Genomic DNA, 10,085 nt, shown 5'->3' with positions numbered 1-10,085 from the left:
AACCATCACAAAGGCACAATATGAGGCGAGAAAGACAAGGGAAAGAGAATGGAAGGAAGACATGGATAACTCCGACTAAACATTCTTCTTAGTGTGGCATGATCGATGAGTCGTCAACATGGATGAAAAGTAGAAATCAGTTGGAAGGAAAACTTCATTGGAGGATAACAATGATCTAGACAAGAGGCAAAAGCGTCTCCTATAAGTAGGCAATAGATCAAGAAAGTTGTAGGCTGGGTCATGGGTTCAAAATCTATCTACACCAAAAATTGATGGTTGCTCCATATATAGTAAAAAAAGGCCCAGATTAGGAGCAAAACTCTCAAGTGATTGGTCAAAAAATCGATCATTGCAACCAGACTCCCCTTCGTTCTATTTACTCTATTAGATGATCATATTTGGTAACTTGATGGCTTAAATGGTTTTTGAAGTTGATTTTAATTGCAGCTTCTTTTGACCCTCAGTGTTTGGTGTTGGAATTAATATGATTGAGATGGGTTCATTTCGTAATCTTCTTGGGTTGCATGTTGGGCCTGTGGTATTTGGTCACAATTAGACTTGTTGCAAGCCATAATTAATTGAATGTGATTATAATTTTGTCATCAAGCTGTTGTTAGCTTCTAAGTTTTCACATGTTACTGACCTTCTAGAAGTATAAAGTCATGAATTAAACTAACTTATCATTAAACTAAACAACTACTGTTACTTCGGGACCAAACTTAAGTACAACGACATCATTCACCACTAAGCGAGTGCATAGTGATTGATTATCTTCAGCATCGTTAGACCATGCATTGAAAATGATCCACAAGTATAGAGCCATACTGCGCAGATCATTGAATCACACCCATGGAGGGAAGCTAGCACTCCTTTGCGTCGAGCTTAAACTACTCTGTTTCGACCTGATGTCTTGGCGACTTGGGAGTACTAGAGAGCACTGCCAGACTAATTGCAGACAAAGACCCTCCTTCCTCGTCATCTTCCTCTTTGTCTACTACCTGAATCTGACCCAGCTGCTTAATCTCCCTACCTTTTCCCCAAAGAACCATGTACAGCCCTCCAACTATCAACACTGATCCTATTGCACTGCAAACAGAGAGCCCGTCTCAGATTCATATACGCTTCGATACTGAACAAGTTATACTGCAATATTAACCTTCCCACGTAGAGCTTCTCATCGAGGATCGCCCAGCCGAAGACTGCCACAGTAATCAGTAGCAGCGGGCTGAACATTGAGACGAACAGAGGACCTCTTTTCGCAATGCACCATGACATGAGTGAAACGGCCAATCCGGAGCCAATCAAGCCCTGAAAAAAATAAATCGATTCAGTTGAGCGAATTTGGTGTGATTCATTTAGTTAACCAGTTTGCGAATGCTTATGGATTTGTGTATGCGGGTACAGCATAGACGGCGGCGGCGAGCCTGATGTCCCAACCCATCGCCCACGCTGACGCTTTTCTGTCGGTACAGGCAGCTAAAACCAGGCACTGGACGCCCGCCATGAAGCACAGCATGGCCGAGCTGGTGTAAGGAGAAGAGAAGCTCTTGCTCATCTTTGCCTGCGCATGCGCTAGCTGCGTGTTAACAATATCTCTTTGTGCAATACGATCGCAGTTATTGTTTCTCGTACTTGGATGATGAACCATATTGCCCAAGCTAAGCAGCTGACGATGACCAAGGCGGCACCGAGGGCCATGTTCTGGCTGCCGGCGTCGGCGCCGGCGTTCCTGCTCATCTCCTCGGCGTACCTCCAGTGAATAGGAGATGACCACATCCTGATGAGGCCTCCTCTGTAGAAAGTCATCAGCATGGAGCCGCCTACGCATAGAACTGTTCCTACGACTTTGGCCTGGCCTGCTAGTGTTCTAAAACCCACCGTCTCCATTCTGCACGCACCAGAGCAAAATTTAACCAACTGGTAACGTAGATCCTTAATAATATATATTAAAAAGCCCCTGTTACTCTAACGATACCTGAAAGGGATTGCGATGATGAACGTGATGGCAGGGAGGATGTTGGTGAGGGCACACGCGATCGTTGGGGTTGATAATTTAAGCCCGAGAAAGTACAGAACCTGGTTCAACGTTGCCCTGTTTCCATCATAAGCCTATCACCATCTATTTTCTTCTATGTTTCCATGTAAAAAAAATTCTAGTCAAATAAATTAAAACAGTGATTTTTTTTGCATTTAAACTTATATAATGTTTTTGATATATGGTGATCTTTTTTGCACAGCATGCACATGCAAGCTCTGACTTCCTCCTTATAGGGCATCTAACTTAGTTAGCAAGTTGCCACCTACTCTCTGCATGGTCTCCATGCTCTTAAAATCATCACTCTGCTTAAGACTCACCCAAAGATGGAGCTGAAGAGAATCTGGACGATGACTTTGCCTGTGATCAACCTGAAAGCTTCTCTGCAGATACCAAATTAAACTAGTTCAATTCGAAACCTAACTAAGCTCGGGACTCGCCCAAGGAGGCCATTAATTCTGACACGAACAGAACTTTCAACGTAATCAGCCTGCTTAATGAATTAGATAATGTACCTCTCGAGAAAGAAAGCAATAGGGAAGAGGATCAGAGTGGCGACGACCTGCCGGTAAGCAGTGATGACAAAAGGGCTCATGCCGTCGTCCAAGGCCAACTTGGATAGCACGTTCATGCCAGCGTACCCCACCTGCACAGTGACCATGGCCAAGGTTGGGATGCAGCTCTCACCACCCATCTTCGAGAAGACAGAGATCGGAGTAATGTTAATTTAGCAGGCAATTAGAGATCGATGGATATATAAAGAGGCTGATGGAGGTTGAGAAGGGGAAGGGCAAGTGGCGCACCGAGACGAGAAAAGCTGAAACAGAAAGCGCAGGGGGACAATATGGAATACAGCTTTTGTTATCTTGTGCCCTGCTGTTGCTGCATGCCTTATTGCCTTGTGCTTGTGATATAAGGAAGTACATGGCAGTGGATATACAGAGAGATTACATTTACATGCCGAGGGAGGTTGCAGGTATTAGTTGTTTGTTTCGTTTGAATTGGAGTTTGGCTTTTAACGCTTTTGCTTTCGGGTTAATTGTGGCAGTGAAAACGGCTTATGGCAGGTTGTCTGCAACAAGTCCATCGGGAGTTACAGAAGAGGACAAAGGGATAGAAACGGAGGTGGGGGTGTGGGATTATATATATATATATATATATATATATATATATATATATATATATATATATATATATATATATATATATATATATACCTAGTGCATGCATTTACAAAAATAAACATGCATGCTTTGCCGACAACGGGCGAGCCCTTGCCGCAACTTATAACGGAGGGTATATCCATAACTAAGTTGATGGAGGGATAGAGTACTTGTAATTGTAATTGTAATTGAATTTAGAAGTGTAATCGAATCAAGTCGAGTAGAATTTTTGGATATTTGAGTTTAGCTCATTTATAATCGAATCGAGCTCGAATTTTATTTAACGAATATATTCATGGCTCACGAGCTTATTCGAACTTTTATTGAGCCTAAACAATTTTAATAAATATAAATTATAAATTTAAATATTCATTAAAAACTAAATTATATATTTTTAAAATATATATAATATTCTTGTTAAAATTTATAATTTTATTCTAATAAATAAATTTAATATATTTTTCTATGTTTTTCATAAGTAGAATGTAAAATCTATATATTTAATATCAAAACTATTATTTTTTTATTTAAAAATTGATTTATGAGCTTAACGAACATGTTCACAAGCTAACGAGCCGAATATTGTAAAGCTTGAGCTTGGTTTGTTTATCTTAACGAGCCTCTTTAAACGAGTTCAAACGAACTTTTATCGAATCGAGCTTCGAATAGCTCACGAGCGGCTTAGCTCATTTACACCCCTAATTGAATCATCGTCACCATCTCATTGTAATTAATTATGATCTTGTATTAAGTTCACTATCCCTCCTAAATTAGAGTTTAGATCGAAACGGATGATCGGAAAGGCAAGGGAGGAGCCAAGTTATGGTTTATCCGGGTTGTAGCTCGGAGGCCGACAGCGACGAATCTCGAATTTATAGTGGAAAACAAATGAAAAACACGAGAGAAAGAGGAATTAGTCCGGGACAACGATGTCGGAATCGACGGACATTGCTCACAACCTGGAATCAACTTGGGTAGATCACCCAGCCTGGCTCTGCCATTGTGGAAAGGTAGTGGGTAAATGACCAAGCAGCTTGGCACCTAGCAGGGGTGGCCTCTGGCCACCCATCAAAGACCGACCTTGAGCATGTCACCAAAGGCGACAATCTAGGGCCTTTGATTTTTGGGAGCCCCATATAGGGCTGTAAACAAACCGAGCCGAGCCGAACTTTGGGATGTTCAAGCTTGTTTAATAAGATAATCAAGGCAAGCCGAGCCAAACTTAAAATGAATCAAACTTTTGAAATGCGTGTTCAAACTTGGATTGGTTTATTTTTTATGAGCTTGAGTTTGTTTGAAGCTTGGCTTGCGCTTGGTTCATTTAGATATTATCAAGCTCTCAATTCAAGCTTGGTTCGAGCTTGACTTGAGCTTGGTTCAAGCTTGGTTTGTTTAGATATTATCAAGCTCTCAATTCAAACTTATTTGATTATTTTAAACTTTTAGTTGTTTGATCGATTATTGAGCGTGATAATTTAAATTTATTTATTTATTTTATTTTTTATTTAGCATATTGAAAAAAGTTTTATTAATGAATATGATTCGTGAATATTGTTCATAACATTGTTCACGAACATTAACGAGCTGAACATATATGTGTTCAAGCTTGTTTGTTTAACTTATCGAGCGTTAAAGTTTGTTTGTTTAATTAATTTTATGTATATTCACTACAAGAAAATTAGGATTCTACAACACTTAAATGACAACGCTTTTTATAAAAAACATTGTCTATTTTTTTTATGAACGCTTTTAGTGAAAAGCGTTATCTATTTCATTATTTTCTTATTAATAGACAACGCTTTTCTAAAAAGTGTTGTCTATTAGTGATTTTTACTGGTCAAAGACAACGCTTCGTAAAAAGTATTGTCTATTAGATTTTTTTTAGTGTATACGACAACGGTTTTAAAAAGTGTTGTCTATTGTTAAGTTCTCATCTAAATCTTGATTAATACAAATCATTGGATCTAAGTAAGGAGTAGAACACCGGAACCCTTCTCCAAACTCCTATTTTCCGATCGTTTTTGATCCCGAACCCTTTTCCCAACTCCTCATCTCACGCGACCTTCTCCATCCAACTCTCCGGCAAACCCCTCTCTGGCGAACCCCTCTCCGCGAACCACTCCTCCGAACTCCTCTCCGTCAAGACCACACCTTCGTCAAGCGACAGATCTCGGTGCTGAGGCGATCAACCACGGCAGATCCTGGTGCTGAGGCCTCCTCTCTTCCCTGCCGCCGCTTCCACTTTCCACCAAGAAAAACCCTTCCCCTCAGCCTCGTAACCCTCCTTCCGGTACCGTTTCCTTCTTTGACTCGCTCTCTCTCTCTTATTGTAAGAATGCTCGTTTTTTAGATCTTTGTCGTCGGCCCGATTCCTCAGACTGCTCGCTGATTAGACCCTCAGATGGCCTCCGGATCGGGAGTTCACGGTTGTTTCTTCTGATTCGGCAGTGAGTCTTTTATGCTTTAACAGTCTGTTTATCGGTTCGTGTGTGATTCACTTTGATTGAGTTTCTAGGTTTTCCACTGGCTTCACGAGTGTCCATGGGGAGAGGTCGTCGGCAGAGTACGCCAAGCGGCGCAAGGAGTCGTTGGAGACGGAGTTTGGGCACATCCTTGGAGCCCACCGATCTGAGTCCTGGTTTTCTTATCATCGGTTTGGTCCCTTCTTGGCGCTGTATAGAGCGGCGATCATTTCCTTTTACCTGGCCAAACTGACCGTATGACATTTCTTTGTCCGAGATATAAGGAAGCGAGCTGTCAAGGTGAACCAGTCATCCTCTATAACATCTTTTTCATGCTGTTTCCTAATTAATTGCAATTCATAAAGAGATTCAGCTTTGCTATCTATTTTTTTTAGAATTCTAAATTGAACATTGTGGTTTTGTGTAGTGGAGCTTCCCAAATTTTATACTAGTTTTACTAATCTTAATCACACCAATTTTGCCTTCTTTTACCTCTGTTTGATATGCGAATATAAATTAATGCATATTGAACAAAATATTTATTGTGTATAAAGATTTATTCTTTAGCTTGTAGGAATGACTTAGACATGAAAATGGGAATACAACCGCTACAGAATGCCTGTAATGCTTCCTGCATATTAAACTGACTTTATGTTGTGTACAAGGATTCAAGAACTTATTTGCAACCTGTAGAGAAATGAAGATGAAGGGTATGGTGTGCTTTGATCACTAATGCTAAAAAGAATGACAAGGGAGATATCAACAATTCTTGGCAGCAATCAGGCAAATGTGTGTAACTTTGGCCATAAGTTGGGTCATACAAGTAATTTGAAGTTGGTGTAGAAGTGTTTATAGATGGATCATGTTCAACCCTAAGTCAGTTTCTTGGTATTATGGTAGATTGAATAATGCTATAGTTTCATTGTCTAATTAAGTTTTTTAGACTCTATATTCAAAATATCAATGAAATGGATGATCTACATTATCGGTTGGACCAATACATAGTGCACACAATATTGTACTATATTAATAGAAAATAATTATTTTTATAGTGTAATATATCATACAATGTTGTATCAAATAGGAAACACTGTCTACTATCGACTACCCATAATTGGATGTCTTACTACCTCCTGTTCAGTAAATAGCAGTCTTACTAATTGTATATGCACTAATTATGTGTTTGTTGCATAGTTTCCATTGAATTCTCGCTGTCATTGACCCTTACAATGAAGCTATTTATTAGTTGGATTCTCTAAGACACCGCATTCATGATGAGGATTGGAAATATATAGTGGAAATGTCAGTTCATATTTCTTTTTTATTAAGCATTTATGCTAATACAAAACTCATATATAAAAAAATCATTAACGTATGAAGGGCCTTAAGATTGTTTAATTCAAACAAGGGAAGGAAAGGTAGAAAAAAGGCTATGTGGGTAATAGTAAAGGTATGTGTAATTACATATAGCATATATTTTAATGTGTATGTTTATCATTAATAATTTATCTCTAATTTCCATAGGCTCCTCGACAACAAGATGACAAACAATGTGGTTACTATGTGATGCGATTTATGAGACAAATTGTTGAAGAAGTTGAAATTATCGAAAGAGATTCACTACGATCTATAGTAATGTTTACTTGCTTATGTCTCAAATTATTTAAAATAAACTATTTAAAATATGCAAAGTCAATGTTGATTTTTTTTTCTCATTAATGTTCATAGTTCACACAAACAGAGTATTCTTGAGAAGAAATTGATGAGGTGCGATCGGAGTTGGCAGAATGTATACAAGATCATATTTATGAGTAGGTGCGTTCAAGTTTATGTAAGTTCATTACCTTGTTTTAGCTAAGGTTCATGTAATTAAGCTAATTATCTTTAGCAAGAAGCAACTTTTTGCTTCTTTAGAATCCATTTTTAGCTATGAGATGCAATCTACCCTTGTTTGTTATTCTCAGTTTAATTTGTGATAAAGAGTCTTCTTGGTCAATCAATACATTTCTTATAATTCATTAACTGAATTATATAAACTGACCATAGGGGTTACATACCTCAGATTCATCTTCCAGCTCAAAATTGCTAAAGGTGTTAATTTAGTATATATCTTTATTTCTGGTATTAGTATAATGTTCAACTGCTTTTTAAAAGAGATGTGCTCCCATGAGATGTAATTGCCAGTAAATAAAATATTAAATTATACTAGAACACTAGATATTGCTTCAAGAAATTGAATGGTTTAGTTAATGCGAGTGACCAAATCCTACTAACTGTGTGGATGTTTGTTTGGCGTTGCATGCTGAAGGTTCTTATTTTTTGTTTGAATAGTTATTTATGATTCTTTAATACACTGTGATTTAGACCTTTGTTTGGCATTGCATGCTGATGTTTGTTTGGCGTTGCATGCTGAGGCTGCCAAGCCTAATACACTGTGATTTAGACCTTTGTTGCTTATTATTTTGCTGCCATTTAACTGTCTGCTTCCGATTTTGTTTGGATATCCTTTTTAACGTTGCATGACATCATTTTGTTTGTCTCTGCAGGTTTGATGCTGTTATACACTTCGGTGGACTAAAACCTATTGGTGAAAGTTCATTTAGGAATATTTTTATTTGTCTAAACCCCTACTACACTTCGCTGGACATAGTTTATAATTACTTTTTCTTTATCTTGCAGTGAGAATCTTCAATATTACTTTTTCTATAAAATGCTCCAGTTAGTCGTATCCTTTTGACTTCCTAGTAAAATATATTTGATTTGTGAGCAATAGTTTCTCCAGCTTATTAATTTTCACTACTGCTTATTAGTGGCTTCTTATCAATCCTAGTGGCTAGTCGCTTGGATGTAGATGTTCTAGTTCTAATCAACACAATGACACTCTAAAATGGATAAGTTCTGTTTTGTACACAATCTAATTATCATTGGTGACTAGTCACTTAGGTGGAGATGCTCCAGTACTTAAACTCTAGATCATTTTTTTCCTACTTGGCTCAAGCCACAGCAGCAGTAGTTAAAAAATTACAAGGGCAACAATTAAGCTGTAGCTTAGATACATTGGAGTACTTTCTTGTCTTCAGTTTGTTGCCCTTAATTCATGCTAAGTCATTATGGGTTCGGTCATCGGCATTGTGATGAATGGCACAATATTAAGTCTATTATGCAAGCTTTCTTTGCAAATATTCTGCAAGCTTTATGCAAGATTTTTGCAAGCTTTATGCAAGATTTTGGCAAGCTTTAAGTCTATTAAGCATGTTAAACTAAAAATTCTACAAGCTTTCTTTAGGAAGTTAGCAATTTTCCACTATTGGTTAAACTCATATTCTAAACGTTTCATTTTAGCTTTTTTTCTGCAAATACTGTATGCATTTTAGAATGGAGAAATACTGTATGCATTTTAGAATGGAGAAATTGCAAGCTTTCTCTGCATATTAGAAACTGCACAGTTTGAAGAATGCAGTTTAGAAACTGCATGCATTTTAGAATGCATATTAGAAATTGCATGCATTTTAGAATGCAGTTTGAAGAAACGTTGCCTTTCTACAAGCCAAGCTTTCTTTCTGCAAGCTTTATTTCTGCAGTGTGAAGAAACGTTACATTTCTGCAACAACAGTGCTTTTTGCAAGAAAGCGTTTGCAGAGAAGAAAGTGTTTCATTTCTGCAAGCTTTCTTTCTGCAGTTTGAAAAAACGTTGCATTTCTGCAAGCTTTCTTTCTTTCTTTCTGCAAGCATTTCATTTCTGAGTAATGAGTTTTGGTTCATTTATAGAAAATAACTAGTAGAAGTAATTTTTTGGTTCAAACTATTGACTCTAATTTTTTGTTTATATTTCAGGCCAACTGTTCAATCTGTTCAAAGCTCACAAAGATCCTAGACAAAATCCAATTGCTTATTCCTGTAATAGATTGAGAAAGACAAACTACTTCTTTAGTATTGTGGTAGTAATTACTGTACTGTTTTGTCTCATTCTCAAGCCGATAATAATTTTTGAGTGTAGCTAGTAGAAGTCAACAGATTGTTAGCTTCGAGGCCGGCTAGTTATTTTGTGCTCTTTTGTTTTATATGTGAATATCACTATCTATTTTGAAACAGAATTAGTGTTCATTTTGATATTTACTAGCTTCTCATGTAATTAAATACTAATATTACTTCAATATCAGAATTCTATTATTTTGGTATGAGTTTGAAATCATTAGCTGAGTTGATTATATGTAAAATTCGAATCTAGACATGATAAAAGAAAAATAATAGTTTCGTAAATATAAAAATAATGATTTTTAAATAATTTTTTTTATTTTTTTCCTTTAAAACGACAACGCTTTTAAAGCGTTGCAAAAAGTGTTGTCTTTGTAAAAAAACAACAACGCTTTTAAAGCGTTATAATAGTGTTGTCTTTGCAAAACATGACTACGCTGTTAAAGCGTT

At 37.3% G+C, this 10,085-nt stretch overlaps 1 protein-coding gene and 1 long non-coding RNA gene across 12 annotated transcripts; one reads left to right on the top strand and one right to left on the bottom strand.

The window, feature by feature from the left end:
* Window positions 1-782: 782 nt before the first annotated feature.
* LOC122012688 (WAT1-related protein At1g09380-like) lies at window positions 783-2,729 on the bottom strand. Its single transcript, XM_042569303.1, has 7 exons — window positions 2,551-2,729; window positions 2,356-2,418; window positions 1,976-2,092; window positions 1,633-1,888; window positions 1,403-1,561; window positions 1,157-1,308; window positions 783-1,086 (listed from the first exon to the last, which is right to left on the bottom strand). The coding sequence occupies exons 1-7, from the start codon at window positions 2,727-2,729 to the stop codon at window positions 888-890; spliced, it is 1,125 nt and encodes a 374-aa protein (XP_042425237.1). The 3' UTR covers window positions 783-887.
* A 2,407-nt stretch (window positions 2,730-5,136) lies between these two features.
* On the top strand, window positions 5,137-9,776 carry LOC122012543. Of its 11 annotated transcripts, XR_006120258.1 has the most exons (7): window positions 5,143-5,488; window positions 5,576-5,645; window positions 5,714-5,960; window positions 7,041-7,110; window positions 7,185-7,292; window positions 7,389-7,475; window positions 8,207-9,333. It is a non-coding gene; the product is annotated as an uncharacterized LOC122012543 (long non-coding RNA). The 11 variants fall into 11 exon arrangements; XR_006120256.1 differs by adding an exon at window positions 9,495-9,776 and having other exon boundaries at window positions 5,137-5,488; window positions 5,714-7,292; window positions 8,207-8,247; XR_006120259.1 differs by adding an exon at window positions 9,495-9,776 and having other exon boundaries at window positions 5,137-5,488; window positions 5,714-7,292; window positions 7,389-7,491; window positions 8,207-8,247.
* The last annotated feature ends 309 nt before the right edge of the window (window positions 9,777-10,085 follow it).

This window comes from Zingiber officinale, chromosome 8A (genome assembly GCF_018446385.1).
Source record: "Zingiber officinale cultivar Zhangliang chromosome 8A, Zo_v1.1, whole genome shotgun sequence".
In the NCBI taxonomy this organism is placed as follows: domain Eukaryota; kingdom Viridiplantae; phylum Streptophyta; class Magnoliopsida; order Zingiberales; family Zingiberaceae; genus Zingiber; species Zingiber officinale.
Note: the sequence above shows the minus strand (reverse complement) of the source record. Positions and strands in the feature narration are given on the sequence as shown.

Excerpts from the sequence above, each read along its gene's own strand:
- LOC122012688 (XM_042569303.1), bottom strand. The coding sequence starts at position 2,729 with ATGGGTGGTGAGAGCTGCATCCCAACCTTGGCCATGGTCACTGTGCAG. Across the intron at positions 1,889-1,975 it reads ATCATCGCAATCCCTTTCAG|AATGGAGACGGTGGGTTTTA; the intron begins GTATCGTTAGAG and ends TGGTGCGTGCAG. Across the intron at positions 1,562-1,632 it reads CAATATGGTTCATCATCCAA|GCAAAGATGAGCAAGAGCTT; the intron begins GTACGAGAAACA and ends GCGCATGCGCAG.